Genomic DNA, 18066 nt, shown 5'->3' with positions numbered 1-18066 from the left:
TTACCGCGTTATAGGTGAAACCGCGTTATATCGAACTTGCTTTGATCCACCGGAGTGTGCAGCCCCGCCCCCCTGGAGCGCTGCTTTACCACGTTATATCCGAATTCGTGTTATATCGGGTCGCGTTATGTCGGGGTAGGGGTGTATAACTTTTTATTGAACCAGTAGAAACTAATACAGCTTTCTTTTGAATATTGTGATTCATTGTTTAATGTTTCACCATAATTACATCTAGTAGTATGATCATCAATGTCTTCATTATAGTTTCTGGTGCATCTACAAAATAATGTACTTGCTGGAATTAAATGGTGAGAATTTTTATTACAAGATAAAGCCTTAAAGGGAATCATTGCTAGATATACTCCTCAAGATACCAGCTAGACAATTACAGAAGGCAGCCACTTGGTAATTTCCCCTGGGAATGATCTGAACCTCTTGGATAAATGTGGAAGGATGAGTCCAATCTTTTTTCTGGGACAACCATCTGGGCAAGACATATGGCAAGCCCTGCCTGGCTAGTAGGCCACCACAGGCCAACTGGATCTTAGAGTTTAATATTATGAAGGATTTTCATATTGTAAAGAACTCTCAGATGAAATCAGAAAGAATGTTAATCCACTTAAAATACTGTGTCTGTGTGAGAATGGATTTATTGCATGCTTGCGACTGAGCAGGCAAAATACTTGCTCATGGGCCAAATCCTGATTGCCACATAGTCCCACTGAAACCAATGGGATTCCGATGGAAGTTATGTCAAGCCTGTAAGAATAATGGTTGCATGGTTGAGAAATAAAAGGCTATACTTATTTTAACGTTAATTCTCTCTCAAAATTAAAATAACACTATCTCAAGAAACCTGCACCAGGAGAGGGTGGGTGCCTGCATGCGCACAATCTTATTTTCCTGCCAAAAGGACAGTAGGATCTTTCTCTCTCAGTCCCATTGCCCCAAATGGGGGCCTAATCCAAAATCCACTGAAATCAATTGGAGTTATTTGCATGGGCTTCAGTGGGGTTTGGATCAGGCCCAATCTGAGAAAACAGTATACACCATGCAAGACATCATATACTTGCACTGTTCTACTTTTAGATCCTATAAAGAAGGAGAACCTGCTCGCTCTTTGTGCCCTCCTATAGTATGAATAATCAGTAGACTCCAGTAGACATTAAAATGGCAATTTCCACTAGATACCGAGATTCCAACATATGCCTAGGTGTGAGGACACTTTCTGTGTACCAAGAGATTTTTTAGAAATGCTTAGCATTCCCCAAACTAAGTCTCTGATTACGTTTTCAAGTTTATAGTGATTGTTTATACTGGTGAAGAATTAAAAACTAAGGTATGCACATGTACAAAAAGTAAGGTCCTGATTTAGCAAAGTATTTAAGCATGTTCCTAACTTTAAATAATCAACGGAATGGAAGTATTCATCCACTTAAATTTAGAACTGTGCTTAAATACCTTGCTGAATTCAGTCTTAAATAAGGAATTCAGGGAGAGATATTTCCCACAAAGAGTAATGAACATACTGGATAAGTTACTGTGAAATATGACGCAAATAGTGTAATTAAGTTAAAAAAAACTCTTGGGACAAACTTTGTCGTTGAACACATGCATGATTTCCATTTACCTTAATGGGAACCCAGTAAATATACCAGAGAGCTGAATTTGGCTATGATTTGATTTTGCAGGAAAAGAGTAGGGAGAGTTATAAAATGTACATCAACCAAAGAGCAGCAGGTTTGTCCGGGTACCTTACCCTTTTCTTAGAATGTCTTAAGTTCTTAGTGGCATAACAAAGCAAGTGAAACAGTGATTCAGTATGTACTTTAGCCAATTTCTGTTACACAGCACCTTTCTTGCAGGCATCTCAGAAGGTTTTACAATAATAATAATTTAACTAGAAAATCAGTTTCAAATTGTAATTCAAAACTCAATTTGTGTAACAAATTTTACATTATTGGCAGAATTATATGAGGAAAAAAACAAAGCAAAAAATGAGATAAAAATACCCAATTCCTAGGGCTACAGGGCACTGCCAATTGATACTTTTATATGGAGCTTGATTTCAAAATGTGCCTGCCTAAAATAAATGCTGCATTAGTTTTGGAACATGTACAATAGTTTAAAAAAATTATACCCCACCAGGAAAGATATGGTGTTTTGCTTATAAAGCATGTCATATTTCATTGGAGCTGGGCAATTTTGGTCTTTCAAATATGCCAGAAGTCACAAATTTCTCCTTATATCCCTGAAAATATCTCTATGGGTTTTTTAAAGCAATGCAAACACATAACTTTAGTAGTCTGTGTTGCTTACTGTAGGTGTCATTTATTTCACTTATAAGTTGAGTTGATAAATTGTAACAAAGAATGGGTGACAAGATAATTCCATTTCATTTCATCGCAAAATATCCACAACAAGGAACAAAAAAACCTGTCATTAGCACTGAAATCTTGCAGTTAGAAGCAAACAATACCTACTGTGCTAGGTTTTTTCTAGTGTCCCCTAAAAATTGAAGAAAATCTTTTAGACTTCTTTCTCGTATGTGTTGAAAAGTTTTTCCGTTACCTGGGTTACATTTCCAGTTCATTATCACTTTAGGTAACATTTTCAAAAGCGCCTAAGTAACTTTTAAGGTATGTCTATACTGCAGCAAGGAGTGAGCCTCCCAGCCTGGGTAGACAGACTTGCACTACCGAGCTAAATATAGCAACATTGATGTTGCAGCACTAAGGGAGGCTGGACAAGCCATTTGTGCACAAGCCCATCCTGCCCCTTGAATCCTAGCTCGGGTGGCTATCCTGAGCCTACACCAGGGCTGCAAGAGCCACATTGCTATTTTTTGCATCCTAGCATGAGCCCCGCTAATATGAGTCTGTCTATCTGGGCAGGTGCCTCGCTCCCAGCTGCAGTGTAGACACACCCTTAAGGGCTCACTTTTGCAAACTGGGACTTTATGCTCCTAAGAGCATGCGTCTCATTGAAAATCAAGGGGACATAGGCCTCTAAATGCCTAAGTCACTTGTGAAAAGGTTACCCACAAGAGACCCCAATTAGAGCTGGGCAAATAACTGATTTTTCAGTTCACTGGCAGTTAAAAAAATTGGGTCTGGTTGAACCAAATCCAAAAATTGTGAATGTGAATGACTGTGAACTGCCACTATGAATGACAATGAATATTCATGGGGGGGGGGGGGAAGGAGAGGGAGTGGAGAAAGAGTGAGAGAGAGGAAACTATGCACACACACAAGCACAGTGTTTAGGGTATGCACCTTGGCTGTGGGAGAGCCAAGTTCAAGTCCCTGTTCCAATGGCTATTTAATTATTTATTCAAAACAGCTCCAATCACAGAGACAGAGAGCCCAATAGTAGAATACCCCATAGCCTATTGGTTAGGGGCCCCCTCCTGCAATGTAAGAGAACCAAGTTCAAGCCCTTGCTCTACATCAGCAGAGGGGGGAGTTGAACCCATATCTCCCATCTACTAAGTGAGCACTCTAACCAATAGACTGAAGATTACAGGGAGGCTGCCAATGGCACCTATTTTTCAGGCGAATTCATGTCAAATTCACTAATAGTTTTGCGAAGACCAAAACTGTATTTTTCAGTAAAATGTACAAGAACAGTTTGCTAGCTCTAACCCCGTTGTCAGTTGGGGCTTTGAAATGCTACTGCAACACAAATAATGAATAACAGTCATAAGAACATAAGAACGGCCATACTGAGTCAGACCAAAGGTCCATCTAGCCCAGTATCCTGTCTTCCAACAGTGGGCAATGCTAGGTGCACAAGAGGGAATTAACAGAACAGGTAATCATCAAGTGATCCATCCCCTGTCGCTCATTCCCAGCTTCTGGCAAACAGAGGTTAGGGACACCATCATGAGGAATAGCAGAGAAATGAAAAATTATGAAGATAGTCAAGTATGAGGACATATAAATACTGATTAACAAAAGGTGTGACCCATTAGAAGGCCGCATACTGAAAAGGAATACTTACAGCATTTAGCCCACATAGCTGGTAGCAGGCCATGGTGATGATCACAGTAATGATCTGCCAGCGCACAGAGCGGTTTCTCAGAAGTTGAAGGACAGACTCTAATTTAACATTTCTCTGCGCGTCACTCTCTTCTAATTCATGAGAGACATCATCTTTCCCAAGAAAGGTCCGGAACGCTGCAAATGGACAATCAGAGACATTAGCAAGAAACCTAATATGCTTTATTTTTAAAAACAGGTGAGTTTCGCAGAAGGTTGAATACGTTTAAAAACACTTTGAATGTTTTTCACCTCTTTCGTGTAGCTATTCTGCTCCCTCTTTATTGAGCATGGCCTAGCTCACCATCATCACTACAATGGAATGCAATTTTGGGGCCCAGTCCTGCAAGCTGCTGAGCTTGCTCAACTCCAGCTGAAGGCAATGGCCGTCGAGGCCATTCAGCATCTTGCAAGATCAGTCACTTTATTTTATTTTTTGTCTTTCATACAAATTCTATCCCAAAATACTTTACCGAGTCAAAACAATGCAAAAGACAATGGAGATGTAAACTGAAGGAAATTTTAACCAGGATTTCACAAGTGGTACTGAACACCTCATTTGGCTCTGACTACCTATGTAGCCAACCTGTTGAGCACCTGTTGATGACACTCATCATCAGAGTGGCAATTTTTGGTAGCATAGGCAAGGTTTTAGTCAGAAGACCAAAACCAGGGAGGAAAATGACATTACCAATGCATAGGAAAGGGAGAAGTGGGACATTTTAAGATGTGATTTAAAAAGAAACAGAGTTGTGGAGGCAAAGATCTATAGGAAGAGATAATTAATTTCACCTACAGCTCCACAGATTTACAGGGCGCTTGACTGTTAAATAAGAAGACAGGGTCCTTGCCTCAAGGAGTTAACCTTTTAAGGGACTAATCTCGCTCCCATCAAGTCCCAAATGATGGAACTTTAGTGACCTGAAAATCCCACCTCTCCAGCTCTGTGATAGTGCTGCAATTTTGATCAGTGGAGGCACTAGAGGCAATTGCCCCCCTGCTTTAGCAGGGAAGAGCCTTAACGTCTGAACTACATGAACATTTATTTAAATTAAAATAAATAAGAGGTCATTTTATGTACAGCATACAAAAACACTCTTAGTTATGTAGCCTATGTATTTGTGTGCCAATACATTCTTCCTCCTCCCCTTCCCTCTGTTTATGTCACAAAACAATACAGATTCTTTACATTAAAGAAGAGAAAAAACTTAGGAGGAAGTCTGGAATTCACAGAGAACTATTTAACATTGATTGTAACAGAGATCTATGTATCCAATGTATCTATGGTATCTCTATAGCACCCATCACCACAATATCCAGAACAAAGGAGGGATTTTCTAAAGCACTAAGCACTACCTAACTCAGTTCCATGAAGGTTAATGGGAGTTTTACCATGGACTTCAAAGAGAGCAGTGTTAGGCCAAGCAAATAGGTGAAAATCCCACCTAACAAATGCAAGTAGCAATGAGATCAAGAGACTTTGTTTCTGAAGATGAAATGGACTGAGAAAAAGCAGAAAGGTGCAATTATTATAAACCAAGAAAGAACAGACATTTGGGGCTGAAAGATTTTACCCTTCCTAAAACAATAAACTTCAACTTCTTCTTTATGCAGACAGATTACAGCCAAGGATTCAACTACTCGGTGTATTAAATGGTTGGAAAGAATTACCCAAAGGAGTTAGTATTTTCCCAGTTCCCGTATATAGAAAACTGGGAATCTAATTCACATCACTTTCCTTATGTCCGTGTTTATACCTCATTAACATGCATCAGCCAAAAAACAAAAAAACCACTTTGGTGTAATAACATAATGGGTGAGATTTACTGCATTAACTTTTCACTGTGAACAATAAAAGCTTTCTACTGCATTCATGCACAAAGCATTTCCAGAAGCATTAGTCACTTTTCAAAGAACCCTTAATTTTGAAGTCGTCCTATGGGAGTGCTATAAATTGCTGATATTTTTATTAAAATCTCCAAGAACATATCCTGGGGGTTGGCTTCATAACATATATTTAAATGTTCGACACCTTGGAATTATTTCTGCTACAGAGAATCAATTGCATTATAAAGGCTCCTGTAAGCAGGCTGTTCTGAACACTGTAAGAGGCGAGTCTCAAAAACAATTATTTACTCAGCAGGCCACTTAAAATTCCTCCTTTTAAGGAAATAATAGCAGTTATTATTATTTTATTAGGAAGAAAAGTGATAGCATTGCTTTGATTTTACTGAGAAAGAAAAAAGCGTACTTTTGGCTTATTCACATTATTCACAGTTTTGCAAAGTATTATCTACAGAGGCATAATGTGCACAGCCACTCATTTAGACCGCACAAAGGACTTGGATATCTAATAAAGCCAGATACACTCAGTCATGACGATTGAAATGCCCACATTCCATTTAAGGTCTAAAATTCCTGGATTGTAGCATTATCTAGCAAAGAAATAGGCCATACTGTGGAATTTCAATGTTATTAAGAATGTCACCCAAATCAAACAAAAACCCCATAATATCAATGTTCCAGGACCTGTGCTAGCTACCAGTTCAGTTCTCAGTGGAATTAAAAAGGACCTAGCCAAAATCTTCAGAATTGTCTAGCAATTTTGGATGCCTCCATTTTTTTCATGCCCAACTTGAGACCTCTTAGGGTCCGTCTACACTGCAATTAAACACCAGCAGATGGCCCACGTCAGCTGATGAAGGCTTGTGGGTCACGAGTTGTGAGGCTGTAAAATTGTGGTGTAGACATTCTGGCTCAGGGTGGAGTCCGGTCTCTGGGACCTTCTCCCGTTGCGGGATCCCAGAGCCTGGAATCCAGCCCGAGCCCAAACATCTACACTGCTATTTTACAGCCCCATGGCTGAGCCCCAGACGCCTGAGTCAGCTGACATGGCCCAACCATGGGTCTTTAATTGAAGTGTAGACAGACCCTTTAAAGAGCCTAATTTTTAGGGGTGGTTGCTGATCACTTCCTGAAAATATGGTACGTCAAGTTGGGCACCTAAACGGAGGCAAACAAAAACAATAGTCACTTTTGAAAATCTTAGGTCATTAGCTTTAACCTATAGCAACCTAACTGCTTTGAGAGCTGCATTCTCAAGAGACCTCATCTCTCACTGCTCCATTCTACCATCACTGGTACCAAGAGAGGCATCCATGCAGGAGCCCCCTTCATTCGGAAGACAGAGGGCTGCTAGCAGAGCATTATACCTAAAGGGCTTTTTCCTCTGCAACTCACAGTTTTCCCTTTGGTGCAACACAGACCAGATTATTTTTAAAACTTCTGGCACACTGCTTAGATTCATCTATTTATGCAGGTCTTTTGAGCAGACGTAGGTTAATAAACAAATCCTAATTGTTTTGTGGTTGGGGCCAAGCTTTTTTCATGGAAAAATTACCGGTATTATTCATTGAATTATACTTTTTAAATGATGTACTTAATTCTTGCTTAAATTATTGTAAAGTATGTAGAGCTTGGTATAAGCTATAAAAGAAGAAGTAAATCTAGGTACACCTCTACCCTGATACAACGCTGTCCTCGGGAGCCAAAAAAATCTTACCGCGTTATAGGTGAAGTCGCATTATATCGAACTTGCTTTGAGCCGCCGGAGTGCGCAGCCCCGCCCCCACAGAGCACTGCTTTACCGCGTTGTATCCGAATTCATGTTATATCGGGTCGCATTGTATCAGGGTAGAGGTGTATAGTATATTTAATGATCTACTTACCTACCTACCTACCTACATATTATATCCTTTATTGTTAAGGATGCTAATATTGAAGAACAACACATAAGGAAGGTAATAAGAAGTACAACGTCAAAGAGCTTCACATATTTTTAATGCATCGTTTTATTTTTTTACTGGCGTAAACCAGGTCAGTGCACAATTTTCTTTATTTTTCCTGTTCTCAGAACCCTCAACATCCCTGTAGGGCATGCAGTCAAAATACAGGTGCAGTCAAGTAAAAAGGAAGCAATCTGTCCATTCTGCACAGGGGGGTTGGTATATTTCTAAACGGAGGAGGAAGTCAAAAATTGTAAGTACAGAAAATGATTAATCGAGCACAAGGGAGAAAAAAAAGGTATCTATTTTCCTTTCCCTCCCTGCAGTTAAGAATAGAGATGTAATTGCCAACAGCAAAACTTCACAAATACTTGAAACACCAGTGAATGCTAACAAACCAGTACTTTCCTGCATTAATGCAGAGTATAGAGCACACTCCTACAACGCTAAATCCTTTCCAGCATATTTAACAAGATTTCATGTTACTCAACACTTATCCTGAAATTTCCTCCAACCCACCTCTTCCAATAATGTCAGAAATATAATTTTATAAGTTAATAATATTATTTGCTAGGATTTTTCAAGCCTGCTTGACTAGGGAAGAATCTGCCTGGAGAAGTGGTAGAAAGCTCAGACACTCGCATCATTTAAACTCAGCAAAGCACAAAGACAATAAACTGAAGGAAATAAATTCTGCACTGGCAGGGAGATGGCCAGAGTGCAGTAATGGGGCTTTTCAGTCAGTTATGTCTAATTTTATTAATTCCAACAGCTCAAATAAAAAAATTAAGTTGAGTGCAATGGCAATTTTTGTCCTGGCAAAAAGGAATGATTTGTTTCACTTTTACCCCACCTGGAACACTTACTTTTCCATCTGTGGCTGGCTGGCTTTTTATCTTTATGGGAAGGCTTTATTTTCACTTCTTTGCTGTTGTGCCACAATGACTAAGGGCTTATTCCTCTGGCATCTCTTAGACTTCTTTCCACCCGGTCTTTCATCTGTCTCAGGCAACCATGCCAGATACATTGCACTCAAATGCTAGTACCATAATGATTGGTACTAGGACATGGAAACTTTCAACTCTAAACCACTAGCTCAAATTTAAATGGTATAAGACTCACGTTTCAAAAAAGCTTCTAAATTTAGAAGAGCAGTTTTTAAGACTGCCCATTATTATCACTTTTCTTACTCACTAAAGTAATTTCCACTAAATTGGTTGCTAAAATTCATTTCAACTACTAAATCATTTGCAATTAGGTTTTGGTAATGTTGCTTTCATGATGATAGATTTTCCTGCAATTCTGAAATCCTCCTCCAGTTTGCAAGCCACTTCCTAGGCCTCTGGATTAGCAATCAAGTCATTCTCCGAATATATATACTAAAAACATGACACAAGAGCTATTGCTATGCTATAAGCAATGGTCGCTGGCACTAGATACAAGACAGGTGAGTTATTTTAAAGCCCAGATTCAGCATTGGCTTTTTAAAGAGCCTATTTTGTCAAATCTGTGACAGGTTTTATTCAGTATGTGCATCTCAGAAGTCTTCAGGTCCCCCCCAGTTTTTCTTTGATAAATGGATGAGACAAATTCAATCCTCATTCTACATGAGAAACCCCAGTCCCACTGACATCAGTGGCAACATGATGGAGTATATAGGTCTTCTAGGCACAGTCTGGAATAAGCCTCAAAAGCTCTGCTGCACCCTATCCCAGTAAAAAAACGAGGAGTCCTGGTGGCACCTTAGAGACTAACAAATTCGTTTGGGCATAAGCTTTCGTGGGCTAGAACCCACTTCATCAGATGTATGAAGTAAAAGCTACAGGAGCAGGTATAAATACACGAAAGGATGTGGGGTGCTTCACATCTGATGAAGTGGGTTCTAGCCCACGAAAGCTTATGCCCAAATAAATTTGTTAGTCTCTAAGGTGCCACAAGGACTCCTCGTTTTTTTTTTTTTGCTGATACAGACTAACACGGCTACCACTGAAACCTATCCCAGTAGTGTCCCTGAGAGCAGGGTATGGCCTATAGGTTATGGAGTTAATTCCCAGCCAGAGGCAGCTCAAGGATGGAACTAACAGATGGGATTTGATCAGGTGCAGTGGAGCCTGTTTAAAGTCAGCACCTGGGTATCTCTCAGGATGGAGTGTTAGCACAGACCCATGCACCATTTAACTCCTCAAAATAAGGCTAAAGTGGCGCATAGCTCTTGTGCTCACCCACTACACAGGGATGAATTTTAGCTTCAGGAGGTTGTGCTCACTAGAAACCAAGCCAGGGAGATGTGGGAAACATGGGAGTTGTCCTATTTGGTTTGCACTTTTTGTTTTTATTAATAATATTTATTTATTGTATGTGTTTACTGCTTGTTAAACTGCAAAGAAGGAAATGGAGAGAGAGACTTTTGCCCAGGCAAGAGAAGTGTGGATTAAAACAAAACACCTATAATAAAACCTAGAAGTATTCTAAGTATTTACAAAACACACAACCACAACAAAACCCTCTAAAACAAAACACTCCACTGCATATACCTATCTCCCCCAGGAGAGAGGATGAGAGAGAGAATGAACCCACATAACAGATGTTAGTCATGTCACTTAGTGCACGACTGGAAGGTACTCAGACACTAAAGCGACAAGGGTGGTATAAGATAATTTATGCAGAATGGAACAGAATATGGAATAGTATTCATGCCAGAAACAAAATAAAGTTCCTACATTTATTGTAAATGAATTACTATAACCTGTACAATATGTTGATCTCCATCTAGTGGTGTGGTTTATTAATTCTAAGTGTTCTGATTTGTTCTGAGAGTTTGACCCAGCCAAAAGGAATGCAAAACTGCATTTGAAGACATTTCACAAATGATCAAATATCTGACAGCCACAAATCCGCAGTCCTGAGCTGAAAGACTGGGATTCTTCCCTCAGACATATCAAAATTATGACATGTCTCAAAATTCTCCCTTTACCATGGAAATAGGTTTTAAAAAAATGTACTGTGAGATAATTAAGTCTTTAAGTAATGGATTAATTTATGATGCAAAAGCACACACATAACGACTTTGTTTGGTACAATTTTCATCTGTGGTATTTTTAAATGCACTGGTACTGCTGGAAAAAGATAACACTAGTACATGAGTCACTTTAAAATCCAACCCTTTTTAATGTAATTAGGAGAGTTACCACAACACCCCCACAAACAGCTCACAAGATTCTTTGGCAGATCTCATTCAAAACTTCTCTCTTGCTTTAAAATTCTCCATAGACCTATTCCAGCCTACTTCAAAGACCCTGGCTAAGACTTTCAAAACCAGGAGTCTAAAGTGAGGCACCTATGTCCATATTTAGACACCTACCAAGTGACTTGATTTTCAAGAAGTGGTGAGTACCTCGCAGCTTTGACAGAAATCAGTGGTCCCTGTGACACTGATTCAGTTCAATTATTTAGGAGTTTAAATGAGAACTTAGGAGCATAACTTTAGGCACTCGGGCTTGAAAATCTTGGTCCTTTTCTCCAATCTTTCCTTCATCCTCTTGGCTCACTTAGCACCCACCTCCTTCCTTGTCCCTGTCACTCAATCTGACTACTGTTAGTAGGCAGGCCTTCTGCAGCTCTTTCCCATTGGAAAAGCATTTTCCACGTCATTGAATCTCCAATCTCTTTTCAAATCTCAGCTAAGAACTATCCACTAACAGGACATAATGTACATTTTCTTCAGTCCCTGCAAGATTCCACAGAGTCTGTGAGCCCCTTCGATTTGTCAAGTGCTTCTACCTTAGGCTAGGACAGATGTTGTACATACTTGCATATGCCATCCTAGCTATGCTGTAACCATATGTTGGATTTTCAAATTGATCTGTCCAGCTAATAGTAATTTTAAGAGAGAAAAAAAGATTATTATTAATCTTAGCATTGTTCTGGCCCAAAGTTGGGCACATCTCTTCTGGGAAGTAGTAAGAGGGTACTGAAGCTTTTCACCTTTAAATAAATATGGCCTAGATTTGTAGTAGACCTGCCATCTAGCAGCTATCCAATTACATAAATGTATAGATTCAATCCAGCTACTACTGGACAAAGACCGGGATCCCCTTTTGGCAGTGTTGGTTGAGAGCCTAGGCAGTGAACGGTCATCGAGAATGAACTTCCTTTCATCTCTAAAGATAAATTCTGCCAGGTAAAAGGTGAGACAGAATGACAGGGCAATGTGGGAAAACTTCCACCACCATTGTCCATGCTGTACCTGTTTTGTGGATAATTAGAGGTCTTCAGTTATCAATCAAGTCGGCAGCTACTTCACTTACACAAAAAATGGTGAAGGGAAAAAACAAATAAGCTTTTAGGCTACAGAAAGCATGATGTTCAAAATTACTTGCCAGCTAGCATCCCTTTAATAAAAACATTTATACTATGTGGCAAATGATTAATACCCTGTACCTTTTTCTGCTCCACTTTTGTCATTCTTTTCAAGTAGGAGGTAGTGAGGACTTTCAGGGAGGAAGGGCAAAATCCCAACTTGGATCAGTGAAGGAACAACAATCACTCCAAATAAGTAGGGCCAGCGAAATTCCTACAAACAGATGCAAACATGACATTTAATAAGGTTTCCCTTTAGTGAAGCCAAGATGAAAAATAGCTTTGAGGGAGCAAGCTGTGCCTTTTGAGATAACTTTATGAAATGGACATTGTAATATTTCTTCCATTTCAGTTTAGCCAGTGATTTGAGCACAGCCTCTGTGTGTGGGGAGAAGGGGGGGGGGGAAAGAGGAAGAGGGAATATAAAAAAAATCAACTGAGCATCCGTGAAAAAGAGGAGTGGGGAGGGGAGCTGGGAAAAGGCTTGGGATAGGTTAAGTATATGGCATGCTTTTACTTTCCTTTAATATTACAAACCACAACCAAAATGACTCAATATTAACCAAGTAAAAATGGCCAGAATGAAACCCAATCACCATATCACTTGTCAGCTTTAGGAAGCAATACAGTATTACAGTGGTTATATAGTTACAGATGGCTGCTCATGGCATCTTAGTCCTATCTACTTGTTTAAAAATCATTCAGACTGGCTACAACACATTCAACACCTCATAGAAATGACAAAAATTATATTTAGGAAAAATTCTACTTCTCCAATGCATTTTCTTTATTTCTAGTAATCAGAGCATGGGGCTCAGAATGGGGTACTTCTTACTTGAATTTAGACACCGGCCTCAATCTCAATCTCTGTGCCATGTGTAAAATCAAGATAATACTGTAGCAAATTGGTGGGTGGCCAGAATTTCATGGTTGCCACCATGATGCACACCGTGACCATTCCGAACTTCATTGGCCCTAGGAGTGCACCTTAGATCCTCCTGCTTCAAAACACCAAGATGCTCATTGACTTCAATCAGGTCCAGATTTCACCCTCCTAAGCCTCTATTTTAGCTAAAAGGAAATTTTGCCTTAGCAGTATTGGCTCTTTATATAGTTGAGCAGTTCTAATTCCATCCAGTAGAGGGCACACATACACAATTCATCATAATCCTTACCCTTCTCTTCACTTACATTGGAGTCATGATCTGGCTATGTTCTATGAAATATTATTTATTATTATAATTATCTAGCTCTAGCACAAGAGCACAGCACTAATAAGAGAGTGGATTTTTGAATTACAGGATATTAGAAATACAGGATATTATTTATTTAATATTGTAGATATTTTTGCATTTAGAAAACATTATTTTCTAAAAGAAATGGTTCAAACGGTAGGAATACAGGATCACTATTCTCTCTCTCTTTGACCTAAAATTGTTAAAGGGAAAAATGAAATTATCAATAAAATAGCATTCCTCTCTGCAACTCAATAGAACCTGTTTTGATTTTTTTCAGTCATTTCCTTGCTCTCTTTTTTAAAATACAGTAAAATGTGTAAGGGATTATACTTTTCTTTTTGTCTCTTTTTAAAACTGAGGGGGGAAAACAGAGCAGCAAAGTAACTGAAAACCTTTTAATCTAACCTGCACTTCCAAGTTTATTTATAACTTGTTGGCAGAGTGAAGAAGAAATGTACCTTAATTCTAACATTATGATTTTATTACATTTAAACAGCATTATGCATGCATAATATTCACCAAGAGTTAGAAAAATGATCACATGCTACTTTATCTTGGACTTTCCCTAGTAATAAGGCTCATAATTTCATATTGTATTACATAAGCCATTATGAACTGACAGTCTGTGACTATTAAACATTGCAGCTATTAAAATATATTTGTTACGTTATTTTAAAGGCATTTTTACTGTAGTTTCAGTGAAATTCTTTAAAGATTACTTGACAGTAAACAATAAAACAGGAATAAGATCACACAAAATGGAAGATTCCTCTATTACACTGCACTTGAAGAAAAACTAAAAGATCATGAATAAAGAAATGTTTTCCTTCCATCACCAGTCTAGGTATTTATTTGTCTAGGTACTTATATGATACTCATCACTGTACTATCTGAGCACCTCCATGTTATCAATGGGGATCTCATTGCCACAGGAAATCACTGAAGCCAGGACGTTAGCAAGGTTCAAAAAGGGATTGGGTGTTTATATGGATAAGAAGAAGAATATTCAGAGTTACCATCATTAATGTTAATAAACATTTCGGGGTAAGGACTATTAAATCTCATGCTTCAGGGATTAAGCCAATCTCTAACTATTAGAAACCAGGATGAGACTATGTGGAGGTCAGATTATCCCACATCTGCCTATTGCATAGTTCCTACACCTTCCGAAGCATCTGGTGCTGGCCACTGTCAGAGGCATGGTATTGGACCAGGTGGATCTCAGGTCTGATCCAGTCTGGAAATTTTTATATTTCTATTTGAGCACCAATGCAAGGGCAGAATTGTCTAAATTCGTCTGAGGAAATGGGAAGGGATAACTAGTAATAATGGAATGAAATTTAGCAAAGGAAAATTTAAACTGGCTATTGGGGAGGGGGAAAGCCTAAGAATGAAATCTATCAGACTGGAATAACGTCACAAGAAAAGTGTCCTATCAGTAGGATCACTTAAGCCTGGACATGACAAGGCATTTGAGAAAACAATCTGCACAGGGACTGCTGTATGGAAGAGTTCTATATTGGCAAGGAGCTAGACAAGATGGCCTAGAAAGCCTTCACATCACTAATTTCTATCAATATAATCAGGAATTCATGCTGTTGTCCATAACATTTCCTAGAAATATAATTTTAAAAGAAAATGGAAACCTTGCATACCAAACTCAGGTCCTCTGGGTTCAATATTAGACTCTTTGTCTACAAAGATATATGTAACATACTGACATTCAGTCAAGGAGAAAATCAGCAGCAATAGTATAATGTATGTAGTTATCTGGGAGACATCATTAAAAGTTACTGCCTTAGTGGATTTTAGATTTAATTTTTCTTCCATAATAATCTTTGAAAGTCACTGACATTTGATCAGAACACTGAATTTTGCCATTATTTAAAACTAGAAGCAGATTGGGAACCCAGGGAAAAGTACTTCAAAAGAAGGGTTTCTGGGGAAGGCAGCTTATAGAAAATGTATCAAGGGAAATCTGGGTTTGCCTTTGAAGAAAGAATGGAAATATGTAGGATTATGGTGAAAAAAGCAAGAAAACAGGATTAACATTAACTCAGAAAAGCAAAATGGCCTTTTGGTAGCTTTCTGTTCCTAAAATGTCTTATGTTCTAATTCTATAATTAACGTTGGGATAACAATCTTAGAAGTGGTCTCTTTTTAAGATGATCATAAAGTATGGTTGCACTCTGCCTATCACTGGTGGGTTCATTTCATTTCATTCATTCTAATTAGAGACTTGATCTTGAAAGGTGCTGAGCAGATTGCTCAGACTTTAGTGGGGCTACTTGAGCTCAAGCATGTGTTTTCACAGGCTTTACTGGATTGGAGCAGAGTGCTCAGCACCTTGCATCATCAAGCCCTCCCGGCACCTCTCCAAGTACTTTGGAAATGATTTCTCCAGCATTATCAGAGCCCACATCTTTCAACAAGAGCCTGCTGCCATTTTTCTATCTTTCTGAATGGAAAATTAGGTTTTCAACAAAACAAATTTTTTAATGTGAAGTGGCTGCTTTTGGTGGAAAATTTTGACATTTTATCAAAAACTGAACACCCGTCCCTGATCCCCCCCAAAAAATGTTTTGATTTGGATTGCTGTCACATTGCTGTAGTTTCGGCGCCTCATGGGCGCATTCTCCTGTATGGGTCAGGTTCCTCAGAAGGACAGCATCTCCCATAATGCATTGTGGCCATGGGTCTAGCAGGAGGAGAGACTGTGGTGCATCTGGAGAGACAACCCAGGCAGGGAGCCCAGCCCCTAGAGAATGATAATATGGAACACCCAAACAACAATTCTCTTGAGGCATAGCAGTGGCATTTCTGAATCAAAATTTTCAGTTTGGGATTTTCCACTTAAAAGTCAAAATTTTCCGCAAGCAGAAAAAAAGGATTTTCCCACAAGCTCTACTCTCAACTCTTTGTCTCTCAGTATTTTTCTCTAACAGGACCCCCCACTATAAATGCTGCAAGGCCCATTTTTTTCCTCTCAAGCATTCAGGAAGAAAGGAATTCAAGGGGGAAGCTTTTTGTTTACATTAGAAGCATCAGGAGTTGCTACCCATCTAGGGCTAGCTCTACACTATGACCTAGAGATGGGATTCCCCTGCCCATGTCCATATACTAGCGCAAGATCTCATCGAACTAGCATGAGTAGACAGAGCAGTGAAGTACAGGGAGGAGCAGCAGCAGAGGCACAGCTGAGCCCTGCCGAGTACATACCCACCAGTTTCGGGCAGGTTTGTAGTCCCCTTTACCGCTGCTACCAGTGCAACCACAGCTATACTGTTACTTATACTTGTGCTAGCTCAATGAGAGCTAGCTGAGGGTGTGTACATGAGCAGGGGAAATCACAACCCCTAGCTTGCAGTGTAGACGTAAACTGAGATGGAATGAGCAGTTGTCTATTTGTTTTATTGGATAATGAAATGAGATAGTCTCCTTTACACCAATTAAAATGACTAAGAATACACTTGTTAATGGAATAACAAACCTTTATAAAACAAAAGAAGACACTACAAAGCAAACAGCTATTGTAACTGGCTGTTTTGCTTTGTGGGCAGCTAGAAGCAGATAGTTTCTTCATTTTTAATGGTCAAAAACCGGTCTTATTTCCATTTAGAGCCCATCATGACTTCCCAAAACATTGTAAAAGGTAAAACAGTAACAATGTTTTTTCTGTGAAAATTAATTTAGTCTGTGAAAGTGATATATAAAAATCTGACTCTTGATTAGTGCCTCAGATTTCTTGTACATTTTTTCCACGATGCCAAGGATACTGTGCAAAGGCGAAAAAAACCTAATTACTTTTGTAGATTATTATTATTAATGTTCTGCCAGCCTAGGGAGTCTTATTTGCCTTTAGTAAATCTATATTCCATAGCTTTTCAGTTTTTCACTTTTTTCTCCAAATAAGTCTTTTAAAACTATTATTGTGAAAAGCTATAACATGAGAATTAATTCAGTCCTTATAATAAATTTCAGGCTAGCACAATACAATAAAAATCTATTTTTACTGTACAAGACATTGATCTTCCTTTGTTTCCTCTATCGAGGAATTTTACTTTTTATTTACAAAAAGGAGAAAAGAAAGACAGACACAGTCCTTATCTAAAGCAATAATAAAGGTGCCCTCACCTTCTAACAATACATTTTAATGCTCATCGACTTTGTAGTTCATACAGATCTGCCAAGTCTACTGTTTTTCCCTGTAGGCTAAAGATTTTTGGCCCTTTCTACAGGGAAATTGAGCAATCTGTTGTTTTCCTCTTGTGTGTGTGTTAAGAAACATTCTTGGCATTAAGGACCTGTGAACCTTTCCATTGATTTCAATGGGCTTTTGACTCAGGCCCTAGAATACTTCAAATTCACATTCTCTTTCCATTCACTTCTCTCATGATTTACACTATCGAAATCCAGGCTCCTCTTACCAACTCAAAACATTCTCTCTCTCTCTCTCTCTCTCTCTCATTTTTTTGTTTGTTTTGGGGTTTTTTTGTAAATGTCTTTATATCTCAAGTTTCTCACTTCATCCCAGTGAATTTCTTGAAACCACTTTGGAATTGTTCAAGTTCTTCTCTGGAACTAGAGAAAAAAAATTCTTTTTCAGAAAACAAAACAAACAAAGAGGCAAGGTATTCTGGAAAT

General features: G+C 38.8%; 1 protein-coding gene across 1 annotated transcript in view; it reads right to left on the bottom strand.

The window, feature by feature from the left end:
• The window catches only part of SLC2A9 (solute carrier family 2 member 9), a 162948-nt gene that overhangs the window by 99507 nt on the left and 45375 nt on the right, over positions 1-18066 (bottom strand). The window contains exons 6-7 of the mRNA XM_065404795.1: positions 12266-12398; positions 4003-4178 (exon numbers count right to left, since the gene is read on the bottom strand). Of these exons, the coding sequence (XP_065260867.1) occupies positions 4003-4178; positions 12266-12398 (309 nt within the window). The remainder of the gene's footprint in view (positions 1-4002; positions 4179-12265; positions 12399-18066) is intronic.

Source organism: Emys orbicularis, chromosome 5 (genome assembly GCF_028017835.1).
Source record: "Emys orbicularis isolate rEmyOrb1 chromosome 5, rEmyOrb1.hap1, whole genome shotgun sequence".
NCBI classification, from domain to species: Eukaryota; Metazoa; Chordata; order Testudines; family Emydidae; genus Emys; species Emys orbicularis.
This window is presented reverse-complemented; position numbering and strand designations above follow the sequence as displayed.